The following is an 18,423-nucleotide window of genomic DNA, read 5'->3' as shown; positions in this document are numbered from 1 at the left end:
ACCAGCCACTTCTGGGAAGACCACACATGTTGTTAATGAAGGTTTGGTGTTCTCGTTAAAGGAACAAATACAGGCAGTGAGTCCATCCAATATGTCTCAAACTCTTTGTGGCTTGGAGATTTATTTATCTGAAGTCTATGGAAATTGGAGTATGGCCTCTCTAATTAAGAGCCCTTTTTTAAATTCAATTTTCACACTGCACTTCCAGACAAAGGCACCATTTTAGCAATGATCCTAAGCAACAGTACTATATGAAGTTTCCCATCTTGGTGGTTGGTTATGGAAGGGTAGCACAAAGTGGTGGGACAAATGATGGAATGAGCTACTGGTTTTCATTATTTCTCTTTAAAAAAAAATCCCATTGCATTGTTGTATTCATGTGCAAAAGATGGGTTTTTTTCAGTGATTATCCATGTTCAAGATACAGACAAGCAAGTGGACAGGCGCCTTGGTAATTACCAAAATACAGTACATTTAGACCTGAATTAACAAGTCAAAATCTAAAAACTGATTTAGATTTTGCCATTAAGAAATCCTAGACATGTACATCTGTATAAGGCAATCTTCTATTTGGATACTTTGCTGCTAAGCCACGTGTCATCCACAAATGACTGTGGAATTAAATTAAAAAGCACTAACTCGTACTCATGAGATAGCTTCCCCAAGCTGCTGGTGCGTGCCAGGAGAAGTCTGGCCCTTTAAGAAACCAACTCAGTCGTGAGAGATGCTGCTGCTGCTGTGCTGCTTAGGCTTGCTTAAATTCCCAAGTGTCCAGTTAAGAAATAGACAGCTGTCTCTTTAAATGCCATTTCCTCCCATTGTATTTGAATCGTGATCAGGAAAGAGGATGTGAAACCAGAGAGGCACAGAGGGGAGACCATCAGGGCTGGCTTCAATAAATGGTCTATTAGCAATACTAGCAGCTACGGCAGCCCCGGACCCGGGTCATAATGAAGGCGGAGGAGCCAGGGATGCTCCACGCTACCTCCGCAGTGCAGGAAGCCCTCTCCAGGCAGACGACCTAATCCAGGCAGCGAGCTGACTCCGGGATAAGCACAGCGGTGACAGCTGAGCGCCGGCCGCGAGCGCCAGCAGCAGCAGCAGCAGCAACAGCGGGCTCTTCCCAGCGACCAGTCGCGCAACCCGAGCAGGAGGAGCGTCCCGAGGATGGGCGCTTAGCTCCGAAGGGATCGCCTCGCCTGCCCAGACAGCTCCGGGAACGCGTGCGGGCTAAGGGGCCGCGCGGTCAATCTCATCCTTGCCGGCGCGCCGCCAGACCCCCAGCCCTACCCCTCCGTCCGTCCCTCGGCGTTACAGGCGGGCCACCCTGTGGATGTCATTGAGGGTGGAGGTGCCGCTCTGCTCGCCGCCGCCGCCCCCGTAAAGGCACTCGGGAGCTGGCGAGCCTTTGTAGGGGATAAACCTTGCCACGGACCAGCCTAGAGTCACGACGGCCGCCGCCGCTACAAAGGAGCGACCCCTGCCAATGTCATCATCGGCCATCGAAAGGAAGAGCCTCGAGCCCTCCGAGTAAGTCGTGCCCGCCCGCCCGGTTCCTTTACTCCGTGCCAACTTTCCCGGAGGGAGACGCGATCGCGTTGTGCGGGGCTGGAGAGAGGGAAGCCCTGGAACGGCAGCTTTAGGCGGTGCTGGGGCTGGAGAGGAGGGCGTCGGAGGGCAACACAATGGGGCTGCCGCTTGCTTTTTTCTCTTGGCTTTCAAAGACGCGCCTGCCGCCGCCGCTCTCCGCTTGGGCAGCTTGGCTCTCCGCTTTGCTAGACCTCGTCGGCTCCTGCTGAGCACTGCCTTCTTCAGGGGTTGTGCGCCCCTTTATCCGGGCAGGCAAGAGCCCAGAGACGCGCCGAAGTTCCCCCATTTTTGACTCGGGAGATAAATTGCCCGAGATCTCCGACTCGCTGCCAAGGTCCTATTGAGAGTAGGAGCTGGAAGGGGACCGGCGGTGGGTAGTTTCTTCTGACATGGAGGTTTAAGGGAGGCGGCGGCAGCTGAGAGAGAGAGAGAGATGGGGAACCGACTACTTGGTGAGAAGCTGCATGGTTTCTTTCCTTTCTCTCTCCTCGCTGCCTGCCCGGTTTAATGATCTGATTAGATTAGAGTGGCCGAGGCTATTATCAGATGAGTGCTCAGCGTCTCAATTGTCAAAATGCAAACCAGTTTGAAACTACAACGCGTTGTAGTGTCTCAGAAATGGCCAGAACCGACTTCTTGCCACATTCTTAGTCCGTCCCTCTCCCGATTAGCATAGAAGTTACCAAGTGTTAATATAAGTATTAACAACATTAAGTAATATTTTCTGGTGAATTTCTTACAAGGAGCCTGTTGCTAGGATTTCCAAAAGAATGGGGATATCTGCAATTGCTACCATTGTTGGTTACTAAATCACTGGCATTGAACTTGGGTTTTAAAGTTGCAGTGCTTTTCAAGCTTATTTGGGAATTACTTCTAACTATATAGACCTGCATAATATATGGCTATTCTTACCGGATAACTGCTATTTGATTAAATCCTGGGATGGAAAAGTTGTTATCCAACATCCTGCTTTAGTGAAATATACTATTCCACTAAAACTGATCAAGTTTTAAAGATGTGGTCAACTATTTCATGGAGATGGAGAAATAATGTTATTGAATTTGGTTATTAAAGTAATACGATGGGGGAGGAAGAGAACATTGGATGGTGGAGGTAGGAAAACTTTAAAAACCAACTCCTAGCCACCATCTATTTGGAAAAACAGTTTATGTTGTTTTCAACAGGATTTTACCTTGAAAGCACTTTGATTAGATCAATAGTTTACTTCATTTGGATAAAATACTTTATATAAATATATGCATTATAACAAAAGCTTTTTGTATTTCTTACGATAGATTATTCCTGTTTCCTACCTTTCCCTGTACTTCGGTGTTCTGAGTTACACTTTAGGCTCCAATACTATACTTTGACTTGAGCCCACAAAACTGAATGAGATTTTATTATAAAGGAGAAGTGTAACTTTCTCTTATAAATAAACAAAACAAGAAATTTACTACTATAGCACATACAATCCAAAACATTGAAAAATATGAGAATTTCATTCAGAATTCAAAATAATGGAATGAAAGTGCTTTTAAAGCACTTAAACACAAAAGGTATCAACTTAAAATAATGGAAATAAACTAAAAATGTTAAAAGTGCTTCACTTCTTTATTTTCCTGCTATTTATATGGGACTACAAGAAATATTGGTATCTTTTGTTACTTGATTTCATTGAACTGAATAAGTGATTGCTTACTACTATTTTTTAAGTCCATGAATGCTATCCTAATGGGACATTTTTTTAAAAAAACATTGTGTACAGTATTAGATAAACAGATGACCAATGCTAAAAAATTTAGTTTTAATCTTTCGGAAACATATACTACTGAGCTGTACATGGACAGTCTCCACTGCAAGAGCTAAAAGGATTTAATAATAAAAAAACCACGTAATATAGAAACATTTGTTTATAGGTTTGGAATAGAATAAGATATTTGTTTTTATAATACAAATCAATATTTTAATGTGAAGTATCTGAAAACTTGAGCATCTGTCAATACTTACCATTTACTTCCTGATGAAACTGGAAATTCTTTTTTCAAAGGTTTTGAAAAAGTGTATTTGTTTTTCATAGAGCCAAAAGATTATAATTGAAAGCGTTTTATTTGGCCACTTTTGTATTCATACATTGAAATCAATTCCCTACTCACTGCAAAAATTAATTCTGATTTAAATTAAAGCAATCCTGACAATAGACAAACCACCTCCCAATTAATTTCTCTAATCATTTATATGTGATAAAAATGGTATGTAGGCAAAAAAGTCAGAGTGAGCATATTTAGTATAAAAACTATATTTAGCAATATAGCCAAAGCATAGGGAGAATGTTATTAATAGTTTGATTAGAACATCAATTATTGTCATTAATTTTGAAAATCTGAGCCTTTCTCTTCAAGGTTTATGAGCTAAAGGTTAAGTGTATGTTAGCATATCTTACTTTGAGCTGCTGACTGTGCAGGCTGCCAGTGTTTCACTTGGGAATTAATTCTCAACAGCAGCTATACAATAGAATATCAAGGGAGCAAAGCAAGTAACAGGAAGATAATAGAGTAACATTAAAAATGTCTTACTCCTCTCTCTTATTTAATCATGACTTTAGCACTTGTTTCATCTTACTGAGGAAGGAACTGCTGCTTAGTAATACAGTAAACTTCTCCTCAAATCATTCTATCAAATAGTTTTTAACTGAATATTAGTCTATTGCTCCTTTGTACCCTGCTTTCTGCTCATTTGGGAGGAACAGCAGAATAATAACAGTGGTGGTACCAGTAGTGAGAGCCAGTGTAGTGTAGTGGTTAAATCACCATGCTAGAAATTGGGAGAATGTGAGTACCCACTTTGGACACAGAGCTAATTGGGTGACCTTAGGCCAAGTTCATCCTCAGCCCTAGAAAGAAAATAATGTCAAACCACTTCTGAAAATCTTGCCAAGAAAACTGCAGGGACTTGTCCAGACAGTCACCCGGGAGTCTACACCGATTTGAAGGCGCAGAAAAGAAAAAAAAGAGGAAAGAACATACCTGTAGTAGTACCCTTCAGTATTACCCTTCCATGAACTTAACAACTTTCAATGAAATATTTCAAAGGTCTCAGGGTGATAACTAAGATGTTTTTGGGGAAAAGATTTTTACACATTATAAGATTTTCTTATGAATGTTACACAGGGTTCAAAGTGAGTATACTGTATGTTACTAATACATAAGAAACTACTGCAGTTGATCCCATAAATATTATATGGAATCACATTTTCTATTTACAGTACTTTAGCCAGACTCAGGCTACTCTGCCCTGTGCTATCACTGAGGGAAAGTATGTGAGATTAGAAATGCCCCCAACCTCCCAGGCTTTACAAAGGCGTAGAAAATGTATGGTTTCACAGAGCACATGGGTGTTGACAGAGTAAGAACTGTTAACTAAATGTAATTTTCTTTGAATTATTCCATTTGACTTTAAACCACACTGATTTTTTGTTGAAGTGGACAGTATCTAAATAATTATATAACTAAATAGCATATTGTTGATAACCTTCATTTTGGCTAATGCAGAATACTCTATACTATATTTTTACTCAGAATACTGTAAGTTTTTATGAGACCAAAGAGGAAGATCCCATCCTTTTTCACAAGCAATTTTTCTATATTTCATTATCAAATATTCAGTATCCAGAAATGCTTCACTGAACATTTGGGAGATACAGCCCTTTATATTTACCTTTAACTATTATTTTAATGATTCAAGTTTTAAAAACTCATTAAGCATACATTCTCCTCCTTCTTTCCAATTCTGGGTTCTGTTGTTTTTTTATTTCCAGAATTTGCAGTGGTTCACATAATTCCATAGTATTAATAAGGCTATGAAGTTGTTTAATTTCCCTTTACTTCATTTAAGCAGAATATTTTCTGTAACATTAAAGTTCCAAAGAAAAAAGATTAGACGACTCTGCTCTTATAGAATGGGCCATCTTCAAATGATAAAATGCAAGTCCCTTCACATTTTCTTTCTTTTATGTGTTTATTAATATGTTTAAAGGCTTTTTACAATTAATCTGCAAGGGTATTAAAGTGCAATCATACTAAATAAAATTCATTCTAAATGCAATGTTATACTTTGTAAAATCTTTCTGTTATAGTTACTAGTCAGTAAAATAAATGTAAAATTTAACAATTTACAAGATTATTTTAAGGATAAATGAGAATGCAATAATATTCCACATTAAAATACAGTAATAAAGCACAGTGACAAAAATGCCATTGCTTACCTCCATTTCCTATTAAATAATTCATTACAATATTCAGTTCTGTGTTTGGTAAAGTAGGTAAAGAAAGCAAATAATTAAAAAAAAATAGAAATAGGCTTGCCTTAAGTTCTAAGATTTTTATACAATGTACATTTAATTCTTACAGAACAAGACCGCATAGGGAAACCATTAGAGACACCCATTTTCACTCGTAACTATGGCAGTTTCAATTCAATAAGTTGAGGTTTTTTTATAAGTAGTTGACTTAAAATGTCTGCATTTTGTTTATTAATTACAAAAAATTAATATGTTCCTGATATTAAAGTAATACAACAAAAACAATATGTTTATCAACAAATGCTGTTTCCATTCTTGTTTATATTTTTATTATGAAGTATATTACAGTCAATATATATCCTGCACGGAAATACTATAGTATTTGTACTTATGAAATTGGGTTTTACTAGTTGTACACAACAATGTACAATAAGTTTAGCTTTTTTTAAAAAAATGCTTATTTTATACTGCTGCTGCAGTAATGAGGAATGGCTAAAGATCATGCAAGCCATTTTAGTCCCACCACCATTGAAGAGTTTTCTTAGCTTTTCCTCTCAGTCTTTTTCCAAGTATTCCCGCTACCACCACCACCACCACTACTCTATTTCTGAATGTCAGTCTCAACGAATGCAATCCCACTTTAACAAAACGGCAAGCTGAGATTGTCACAATTTTAAATTCTATGTTGTTGTTAGTTGTGATGTCACATCTGACCCATCGCGACCCCATGGACAATGTTTCTCCAGGCCTTCCTGTCCTCTACTGGAGTCGATTTAAGTTCACATCTACTGCTTTGGTGACTCCATCCAGCCACCTCATTCTCTGCCGTCCTCTTCTTCTTTTGCCCTCAATCTTTCCCAGCAGTAGGCTTTTCTCCAGTGACAAAATTCTATACCCAAAGCTATATCCTCACCTGCTATTGTAGAAAATGTCTGAGTCTTCTGTACCAGTTCTTTCTTGAGCAGGATAGGTCCTAATTAGACTCTCTGCAGGTTGAAATGATTGCTTTGATTTTTTTCAAACAGGGAGCCAGTGGATGAGGTGCTCCAAATCCCCCCTTCTTTGTTAACATGTGGAGGTTGTCAGCAAAACATTGGGGATCGATACTTCCTTAAAGCCATTGACCAGTACTGGCATGAAGATTGTCTGAGCTGTGATTTATGTGGGTGCCGACTTGGAGAAGTGGGAAGGAGACTATATTATAAACTGGGCAGAAAGCTCTGTCGAAGAGACTATCTCAGGTAAGCTACTCGCTCCTCATCCTTTTGCCCTGCTGATAGTTTTCTCTCACAATTCTTTAGACACAATGTGTCTCAGCCTCAGCAACTTTAAGATGCATGGACTTCAACTCCCACAATACCCAGCCAGAATACATACATCTTAAAATTACTGAGGTGAGAAACATTGCTATAGAACAAAGCTAGGATCACCTACAAAATTTGAGTTGGGTTCAGCTTCGGCTGAAAGAACATATGTGGTTGTTTGAAAGGAACTAGTCTTGAAACTCAACTTGGGAAAGCCTTTTGCCAGATTAGCCTGAGAAGAAAGACTCTTTCAGCAAAGTCTGATTTGCTAGAGAGTGAGGCTGAAAAAAGATCCAATCCACCCTTGAAAGTGATGCTAGAATGACAATGTTACAGACACAAAGAGAAAAAGAGGCAGAATCTTGACAGAGGGCCTATAAGTCTAAGACTGAATAGCAAATGTATGTTCAAGACATGAGGGTAGGGGGGTAATAGTGTTGTCAATTGCTTTGGGCTTTACAAAAAGTATGGCTCAAGATTTCAAATTAATAAAATAATATTATTATTTCTCAATAATATTAATTCAAGGCAGAACAACTAATCAGTTGCCTTTATACTGTCTCAATTATTTCCATTAATTTAGTGCTCCCCATGCAGTCTTATTTAGTGGGCCACTGATTTCAGTAGGAAAAATATACCCTGGAATAAGAATATAATGTGAATAAATTCTAAGTACAAATAATCCTCAACTTGAAACCATTTATTTAGTGATTGTTTGAAGTTACAACAGCACTGAAAAAAGTGACATGACTTTTTCACACGACTATTGCAGCATCCCTGGGGTCACATGATCAAAACTTGAATGCTTGGAAACTGGCATATATTTTTGACAGCTGTAGTGTCCCAGAGTCATATGATCACCTTTTGCTACCTTAAGACAAGCAAAGTCAATGGCGAAATCAGATTCACTTAACAACTGTGTTACTAACATAACAACTGCAGTGATTCACTTAACAACTGTGGCAAGAAAGGTCGTAAAATTGGGCAAAATTCACTTATCAAGTATCTTGTTTAGCAAATGGAAATTTTGGGCTCAATTGTGGACATAAGCCAAGGACTACCTGTATGTGTATTGAACTTCCAATGAACATTATGCCACTAGGCCTTTAAAAAGCCCTTTGTTTTTTTCTGAAGTGAATAGTTGAAAACCAAGGCTAAATGAACAAAACAATATTCATAATTAACACAGTTCAAAAAATTAACCAATATTTAATTTCAATGTTAAAATTGCATTACTGCACCAAGAAATTTTATTTTCTCTTAATAACTAATTCAGAGTGGAGGGATGGGAATAAAAGAGCTAACTTACTGATTTATTTTTATATTAAGATATATATTCTCTTTATTTAGAAATCTCAAAGCAGTGTACAAATTGCTCCATTTTAAACTTTTTTTCCAGCAACTGTCTTGTTTGAATAAAGAATTAGCTTTACATAACCTAATTTGCAGCAAACTTCCAGAATAATTCAATACTCTCAGAGGATTTTATTCTATTTCCACTGGTTGAATATTTTCTGAGATGGTAGGAAATCTGAACTGTTAATACATCTCCATAAGTTGTAATTGGGTATGTCCCGACTTTTCACACTATGATGTGTCTCAGTTATTTGCATCTTCTTAATGAAGTGCTCCATAGATATAGACTGCTCAACCATGTTTTTTTTAAATTTGTAATTCAAATATAGTACAGCAAGTACAATGTATAGTATAGTATAGCGTAATGTAGTGTAGTATACGGTACTGTACCATACAGTACAGTACAGTACAGTACAGTGCAATATATACTGTCTGCCACTTTTTAAGATAATTAGCAGTTTCTTTATGTATTATATTACAAACTAAAAGGTGACATTTAGAAAAACACCCATATCTTAACAGGCATTGTACTATTGCTTTGGATAAGTAAACAGTGACATCTCTTGGAAGACAAGGGAGAAACATGTATCATTTTCATGCTCAGAATTATTGTCCCTGGCCCTATATTTGGTTTACAACAATATCTGAAATTAATAAGCTTGTTCCAAAATTAATTATATTAATACACGGCATATCTTATTGATATAATAAAATATGCCTAATGGAATATAATACAAAAATATAATAGTAGTCATTGACTTGCAACCATAATTGAGCCAGGATCTATGGTCATAAATCGTGCTGGTTATTAGGCACATCACTGCATGACCACGACTGATATTACAAGCTTTTTTGTTGCAGTCATTAAGTGGATATGGCAGTTGTGATAGCACTAGCAATAGCACTTATGCTTCATAATGCTTTACAGCCCGCTCTGAATGGTTTACAATGTCAGCATATTGCCCTCAACAATTTGGGTCTTCATTTTATGGGCCTCAGAGAGATGGAAGGCTGAATCAATCTTGAGCCAGTCAAAATCAAACTCCTGGAAGGAGGCAAAGATAAACTGCAATATGCATTCTAACCTTTGCACCACCATGGCTCAACTGTAATGTGAATGGTGTGCTCGTAAAATGAATGCCATGGTCTTTAAGTGATTCCATTGTGTACAATGGTGGTTTTTTCCTGGAAATCAGAAGCAAATGCCAATTCCTGGCAAAAAAAAATGTGGTCACAAAGCTGCAGGACTCTGGAAGCAGAGATAAAAATGGACCAGTTGCCAAGTGCCCAAAATATAATCATATGAACATGAGGGGTATGTGTCTGTGGGTGTCTTCAAATCCAAGTCTAAGTCTTGGGGAAGTGTGTGATATAACTTTGATTGGTTGATTAATGATTGATCAAAGTTACAATGGACTTGAAAAAAAGTTAGGTCCTGTCCTCAAAGTTATGACTGCCACATCACCCCCACAGTGATGTAGATGCATTCAGATGCTTGGCAACTGGCTTGCATTTACATCCAGTTGCAGCATCCCACAGTCATGTGACTGCATTTTGCAATATTTTTTTGCCATTGTTCTGCAAAAAAAACCCACCATTTGATAAGATGGATTAGGACTTACAACTACAATTTGCTTAACAATCACAATGGCTCACTTAAAAATGGCTGTAAAGTCAAGTATATTGAGATGATGACTTGTCTTCTGACTGCAATGACATATAACCAAAATTCCAAATGGTCGTAAATAAAGGACTACTTGCATCTGCTTGTGCTAACATATAACCAAGAATTATACAAAGTATGATGGATTTTACAATTCCTCTTTCTCTATTCTGTAATGTGCATAAGAATAAGGTACATTATGCTAAGCATTATTTATAAAAATACTTTTAAGATCCATCATAATGACCACAATTCATGTGATACTGATGTAAAGATCAATCCTAAGCAAACCTATTATCATTCTACTTAATGTTTCCATAAATGTTTGGTTTAAAATCAAATTCAAATTTGCACCCCTTTAACAATTTGACTATTTTAATTTGGATTACTCAATGATCAATCAACCTGCAGAGGATTTTTAAGGATCAATAAGAAGAAGGAAGACAAATTAAGAATAGAAACTATTTCCAAACTCATTTGAGATTCTACTTTAATATTGGAAAGCTGAGCTGACACAGTGAGCTGTGGAGCAGCTGAAAATATTGTAACACTTTTTGTTTGCTTGCTTACTTGCTTTGTCAAGATGTTATGGCTAAATTTCTCCAATGAATGCTATGCTCTTATAGACTATGACAAGTCCTTAGAGTTATCATGGTACTATAGGTGGTCCTTATTAGGTGACCATAATGGAACCAGCAACTCAGTTAAGCAAAGCATTAGTTAAATGAAATCGCAAATATGCTTACAATACTCCTTTACAGACTTGCAGAGAGCATAAATACAAGGATTGGTTAAAAAAAATTGTTTTTTTATCAGTGTCATAATTGCAAATAGTCATTATTTATTTATTTATTTGCATCCCACCTATAGTATTTTTACAAATAGTTCAAGGTGGTGAACATACTTAATTCTCCTTTTTCTTCCTATTTTCACCACAACAACCCTGTAAAGTGAATTGAGCTGAGAGAGGGACAGACCCAAAGTCATTCAGCTGCCTTTCACGGCTAAGGCAGGACTCAAACTATATTGAATTAAACAATCAATCAATTAGGACTGCCTGTATAATTTGTTCCCTTTTTGTGCTTTCTTTTCCCTCCTCCCAGAACTTCAAACTATCCATATGTTTGCTTAAAACTCTAATAAAATTAGGTCAATTACTTTGTTAAAATGGATTATGGAACATTAACCTTGGACTTTTTTCCCTACAAAAAAGGCTTTTTGGACAAGATGGTCTCTGTGCCTCCTGCGAGAAGAGAATCCGAGCCTATGAGATGACCATGAGAGTAAAGGACAAAGTGTACCATCTGGAATGCTTCAAGTGTGCTGCTTGCCAGAAACATTTTTGCGTTGGTGACAGATACCTTCTCATAAACTCAGATATAGTATGTGAGCAAGACATCTATGAGTGGACTAAGATCAATGGAATGATGTAACTCACTTGTGCCTCATAGTCTTAAATACATTTCATGAGTGACATATATTTTTGGCTATGGTGAGGTTATTGCTCACATCTATATGCTTTCTGTAAGGACAGGGGAAATGGAACAGAATACATAGGCATTGCATCTAATAAAATAAGTGACGATTGAATAAAAGGCAACATTATTTCTTTTAGCAAATGTACTGTGATAATAAACTGACATTATTAGAGTTATTAATTGAAACGAATACAAAGCAACAATGGATACTTTTAAACTGAAGTACGATTAGCTAACTTTGTGGATTTATCTTCTCTAACCTGGTACTTTTCAGATGAATCGAGTCTACAAATCCCTAGAAATCTAGCAATTGTTGTCCTAAGATGTCTGGCACATGCTGGCTTCAAGGGTGGCCTTAACACTCACAAACCAATTTGTTAAATTTTGCTTATTTTGTATCTATCTAGAGTTAATCCCAGCATTAATATTAAATGTAAGAGCATCAGGAGACTTGTATGTCTGAAGAAGAAGGGGCTTTCAAATAAGTGTATCCCCCCACTTTAATGATACTCTTCTTTTTAAAAATGAAAATACAATTTTTGTACAATTACAATTGAACAAGTACAATTGCTCCAGTGCAAAAGATGATATCTCATCAGATATAATTAAATCCTTGTGAAATCCATGAGAGTTAATGGCATGTAACTGGAGAGGGAGGAAAGACTGCAGCCTTAAATGGTAATTATTTCAAATAATGCATAGCTACCTTCTGTTAATATTGTTGGAAGGTGAGGAATTACTACTCCTTTCTATACAATATTTTTTTAAGTTCTTCAACTATTTTATTAGAAAATGTAAATATATTATTGTATGTAGTAAGATACTGCAGACTTCATTAAATAGACTTGATCGAAGAGTTGTGACATTTTTCATTCAATAAACTGGCAGCTTTTTTATTATTTTAGTGCAATAAATATATGGTTCTTGTATGGCTCATTTATTTGTACAGAGTATCTTGCTTTGAGCTCAGATTTTGTTTGAAAACAACACTGTTACTCACTGCATTAAATAGATTCAAAGGAGAAAATTTAAGTCTTCCTAATAATAGAAGAGATTAATTTCCCCAATCTTTTGAAGATTAGTTATCCTTTGATTGCTATGTGCATTGCAATATATATTGTAGGTGCCTCTCACATTAATTTGTGATGTGACTAGTCATGACTAATGTCATGAATTATTTGACTCCTCTAGTCTCCCTACATATGCCACCTAAAATTGTTTAGATTAAAATGGGTTGATGCTTTAGCTGTGATTCTGATATTATCCTTCCATTTTGAGAACAGAAACATTTGCAAAGCAATTCCTGACATGTAGCAATGCACATCAGCTTTCACATCTTTCCAGAGCAGCCTTATTATGCATGTTGATATGGAATTAAGTTTTTCAGTATTCAGTGAGATAATATTTTCTATAAAGTATACTTAGGATTGTAATTATTTTTCTTTATTCTTTAACTTTCAAAAGTATGAAGAGTTAATGCAGCTTTAATAACCACCCCTTAATTCATCCATAAACAGTAGATAACTTGCTTTTCTTGAAACTGAAAAGCAAGTGATTTTTTACAAAGGCTGCATGCAGTTCAGTCACTCATTTAATGCAATCCCCTGAATAAGCATTAAAGAAATTTTGGTGTAATCTTGCCATTAATTTTATATAAGCAGAAAGGTTATAGCAGAATTCATGGTGTTTAATAAGTCATGCTAAAAATATGAATTTCCAACAAATATATTTATTTTGGAGTGGAAGCTCTACCCATTGTTTAAACAAACAATGTCTTGATGGGATATTATGAAATGATGTTTTTACATAGTAAAACAATGAAACAAAATTGAACAGAAAAGTGGAATTGAAATTGAACAGATTCAGATATCAATCTAAAATGTCTTGGACATTGTACTTAAATTTGTAACATCTGTTAGACCAGTAATATTTTATTTGGTCTAGTAGTTACCAATCTACCACCATTTACACCTGTACTAAAAAACCAGCCAAATAATTTTGCCTACAGATTTAAAAAGTCCTGATATCCCATACATTCTTGGAAGAAAAAACTGTGACAATGAAAGTCACCCATTCTGCAGAAATATCTTATTTACCAAATAAGATATTTTTTCCCTCCACCCTTCAAAAAGTACTTTAAAGTTGGAATCTTAGATCAGCTCAAAATAATTTAAATTATTGAAAAAAGAATAGTTAAAATGCAAAAATGGTTGCAAAAAGTGGCTGCTGAAAAAATGGACTCTTTAAAATTATACATTGGTTCAGACATTGCTTCCCTTGTGAATTTTAATCCTTTTGTAGTTCCATAATAGGGCGTCTCTTTTTCCTTTTTCCTTTTCTTTTCTTGTTCAGTTACCATACTTATTCTTTATCTTTATCCATTCCATTCCATTTCACTTTTTGTCCCTTCTAGGTATGTCCTCATAGCTTTTCTTTTTTCTTTTGTTAGTGTTTTTATTAGATGAAGTATATTTTTGTGTGTGGGAGTGTCAGTGTGACAGAGACCAAAATAAAGGTTTGTGCATCAAAAGGAGAAAGAATATTTGGGATATACTGATGGGAATTTCAACTAATTTTAATTCTATTGTTTTACTTTTTTTCTCCCTTGGCCCATCCATTTTGAATTGTGGATTGATAAATACATGAGGATGTGACCTGCACAATTTATGAATTATGGTGAGCAAGGATTGGTTTCAGCCAGAGTTAGTAAGCCTAGGTTAGCAAGAAAGGGAAGCTGGTACATTGCAGGATTTTTTATCTTTTTGACTGACTCTCCCCCTCCCTCCATCCCCCCCTCTCATCTGTGTAAATATAGTAAGCAAATTTTCTAGGGGAAAAAATAAAATTTTCTCACAGGTTTAGTTATACTCACATGAGAAATTACTGAACTTATTAAAATTAACATGAATTGCATTTCTCTATATACTTGTTATAGCAAAGTCATGACAAATCATTTCCATTGATCTGTATGAAAACATAAGCACTATCACAGCAAAGGTATTTTGGAGAAAATCATTTTTTTTAAAGTTTTATTAAACAGCTAATTAAACCATACTAAATGAAGTCAGTTAACAGCGAAACGGACATGGATACTGGATTACATTATATTTTGTCTGAATTTAATACAAGTTTTAAAAGCCTATCCATTTTTTATTGTCCCCATTATTCAATGTCATGCTTTGAAGATGAGAGCGTTACCTGCAGTATTACTTTTCCTCTGTCTCCTTGGTTGGAGAAAATGTACCATAACGAAACATAATGAAACTTTTAAATAGACAGCATAAATGTAGAGCAATTATTAACATAAGGCTAGCTAAAATAGCTGTCTTTATGTCCCTGTTCCTGTTCTCAAGGTAACATTGAGTTCTCAAAATTATTGTAGCCTAAAATCACATAATTTGAATTCTGCATACAGCAGCCCAAAATACCATCTACCAAATTCATAGCATATAATGGTTAGAAAAGAATATTGTAAACATTAATTGATATAACTGCATTCTAGTAATATAGTTCACAAATTAAAAACACCTTGGATATTATGCATGTTATCTTCCTGTTCCTGAATAACTTTTAATTAATATACTAGTTAAGTTTTCATCCTAAATTTTAGGCTTACAATATATGCTAGAATACACACAGATTGCCTAGGATCTAAGTCTAAAAAGAAAACAGTTTATTAAACCTGTTAATTGATCACCGAATTATAATCCACAATAATTAGCCACTTAAAATATAAATTTAAACAGTAATCTACAAAGTGCTAGTGTGGTACAGTATAACAATGTATAGTTGACATCTCCATATACAGTATGTTACTTTAATATTTTACCTTTTTAGTGAATGCTGACTGTAATGCAGGCAAATAAAATCAAATAGAAATTTTTTTGGTTTACTCTGTAAGAAAATGAAATTATTCATATCTTCTCAGTGACAAAAAATTAATTATGCAATAATCAGTGAAAATATTTTTGGCAGATGTTTATTATACTGACTATGTATTTTTAATATGGAATAATTTAAATTAAGGATAGGTTTACATAAATTAGTTTATGTATCATGTTGTGATAAGCCAATTTTTGTCCTATAAACCATTATTTCTGTACCTAAAAACCAATAAAGTTTGAAGTTATGATTCTACAGATAAGTTAGAAGTGCTTTAGCATTGCCTGATATAAATCACATAAGTTGAAAAATAACTCAGAGGAAATTATGTAATAGATACTTAACAATTGAGCTTTACTCTATAGTTGTCATTCTCCAGAATTTCCCACTAGAGCTCTTCTTTCGCAGCAAGTACTGAAATCCTTTTAAATTTCTTTAATTTATGGTATCTTCATTATTATATTAATATGAATAATATGGAACTCTCTTGGGTATAATAGCTTTCCTTTCCAGCAAATTAAATTCATAAAATGGCAACAAGTTTCAGAAAAGTTCAGATTTTCAGGGGCTCATTGAGGTAGATCTTTTAATAAAACAAAGTATCCTTTCAAATAATGCACAATTATGGAATTCATATCTACAAAATATAATAATGAATTTCAATTAAGAAATTTTAAAGAGGGTTAGCAATAGGAAAGTATTAATGAATAACAGTCCGGGTGAGTATATATCACCACAAATATCAAAATCAATTTGCTTAAGTCACAGTATGATGGTTAAAGTGCTGGTCTAGGAGAGGGATATCAAGATTTTAGTTTCCCCCTTAGTCCCAGAAGCCAGCTTGGTTACTTTGGATCAGTCTCTCCTTATCAGCCATAATTGGCATCAGGCTGTGTGACAAGAAAAATGGTAAACAGAATTCCTCATTACATCATACATTGGTAGCTTCACCGTAAGAATTAGAATAAACATAAAGGTTCCCTGTCCAGTCATGTCCAATTCTTGAGCATGGTACTCATCTCCGTTTCTTGGCCAAGGAAGCCAGCATTGTCCAAAGACATTTTCCATGGTCATCTGGCCAGCATGGCTATATGGCAAAGGTGCATGGAATGCTGTCACCTTCCTTCCGAAGGTCTACCCATTTATCTACTAACATTTGCATCAGAGGTGGGTTGCTCCCAGTTTGGCCCAGTTCGGGCAAACCGATAGTGGCAGCAATGGGAGGCGCCGCCTACCGTCCGGACACTCTACGCATATGCAGAAGTGTCACACGCGTGCGCAAGAACAAGCAAATCAGTAGCACCGGGATTTGCAACCTACATCTGATTTGCATGTTTTTGAACTTCTAGGTGGACAGGAATGGGAACTCACTCCTGTTGCGTGACACTCGGGTATTGAACTTGGGCTGTCAACTTCCCTACTGACAAGTTCAGTGTCTTTAATTATTGAACCATCACTCTCCCTGTTATAATTAGAATACCATAGTGCAAAAACAAGGGGATCCTGCAGTATGCGGGACAAACACTAAGAACAAAAAATATCAAAAGCAATATGCTTCTCAGTATTAGCTGATTAGTTGACACAATAAGGATTGAGACTCCACTAGCTACTGTTTTGCTTGAAGGTTTCCATAGATATCTGATTTGATGCTGTTAGAACTAGACATTTTTCATTTGTGAATTTTTAAATCAGTTCATTCAATCTGACTCTGAGCAGCGCACAAAAGCAATAACAGTAACAATATATAACAACATAAATGCAATATATAATTATGGGGGAAAATGGCTAATACAATATTCTTGACCCCGGAAACTCTAAAGCACTCAGTTCCCAAGGACATTCTAGAGCAGCTATGTTTTTAGAAGCTGCCAGGAGAGCAGAAGAATATATATGCCTTGCAGGGTAAGCTGTTTCAGAACCACAAAGAATAATAGCTTTTTCTTTTCTTATCTAATAATCCATCTGAAAAAAATCACCATAAATTTTAGGTAGATTTGTCATATCATATGACAATAGAGTAACAGCTCGTAGTTTGAGTTCCATGCATGTATTCAAGTGTACTTTGCTTTTCCTTCTTAAAAAGGACAGCACAAACCATTGGTATGTTTTTGTGCTGCTTCACAGACTGCATGAAAGGCTCATTAATGTGACCATAATGAAGAGCCTCAGAAAGATGAAATTAAAAATGACTCCGCAGTTTGTCCTTTTGACAGCCTTAGTGCCTGAAATTATAGCTTTGCCTGCATCTGAATGCCAAAAATAGCAGGAGACAAAGTTTGATATCTGAGCAAGTGTCTTCACTCACTATGCTTTCACTTTTTGTCTTTGAGACCCTCAATAAAACATTTCAATGAATTTGTCTTCTATTTGTTTATTATTAAATGTATATCCCATCTTTTCCAGCTATTTGAAACTTATTGGCTCATGGCATTACAAGAAAAAATAACATGAAAATTAAAACAATATAACTAAAACCAAGACAAAATTAAGATATTTTTAATATATAATTGAATATATGAATTCAATTCAACCATTAAAAATTTTGAGAAACAAATTACTTTTTCTCATTTTTCTAACGTGAAAACCAAGTATATTTCCTTGGAAGAGAATTCCATAGCTCAGGGCATGCAGCCTACCCAATAACAAATACATGAGTTTCTATTAAAGGAGGGATCATCAGAAGAGTCTCTCCAGATTCTTCTTCATATAAGAAGAAATAAAATCAAGATCTTAAATTGTCTCCTATATACAATTGGCAACCAGGAATAAGCTTCATCTAATACATGTACCTTATATTAACCAATATCCTAGCCATTGAATTTTGCATTAAAAGTGGTAGTGTCTTTTCCCAGA

General features: G+C 35.8%; 1 protein-coding gene across 1 annotated transcript; it reads left to right on the top strand.

Annotated features, from left to right (window-relative positions):
- Positions 1-747: 747 nt before the first annotated feature.
- Positions 748-14,989, top strand: LMO2 (LIM domain only 2). Its single transcript, XM_032233652.1, has 3 exons — positions 748-1,530; positions 6,913-7,128; positions 11,424-14,989. The coding sequence occupies exons 1-3, from the start codon at positions 1,487-1,489 to the stop codon at positions 11,641-11,643; spliced, it is 480 nt and encodes a 159-aa protein (XP_032089543.1). The 5' UTR covers positions 748-1,486; the 3' UTR covers positions 11,644-14,989.
- The last annotated feature ends 3,434 nt before the right edge of the window (positions 14,990-18,423 follow it).

This window comes from Thamnophis elegans, chromosome 1, assembly GCF_009769535.1.
Source record: "Thamnophis elegans isolate rThaEle1 chromosome 1, rThaEle1.pri, whole genome shotgun sequence".
NCBI classification, from domain to species: Eukaryota; Metazoa; Chordata; class Lepidosauria; order Squamata; family Colubridae; genus Thamnophis; species Thamnophis elegans.
This window is presented reverse-complemented; position numbering and strand designations above follow the sequence as displayed.

What these genes read in the sequence shown, in the direction of transcription:
- LMO2 (XM_032233652.1), top strand. Translation starts at nt 1,487, where the DNA reads ATGTCATCATCGGCCATCGAAAGGAAGAGCCTCGAGCCCTCCGA. An exon ending in AAGAGCCTCGAGCCCTCCGA is followed by an intron (nt 1,531 to 6,912) that starts GTAAGTCGTGCC and finishes TTTTTCAAACAG; the next exon opens with GGAGCCAGTGGATGAGGTGC. An exon ending in TGTCGAAGAGACTATCTCAG is followed by an intron (nt 7,129 to 11,423) that starts GTAAGCTACTCG and finishes CCTACAAAAAAG; the next exon opens with GCTTTTTGGACAAGATGGTC.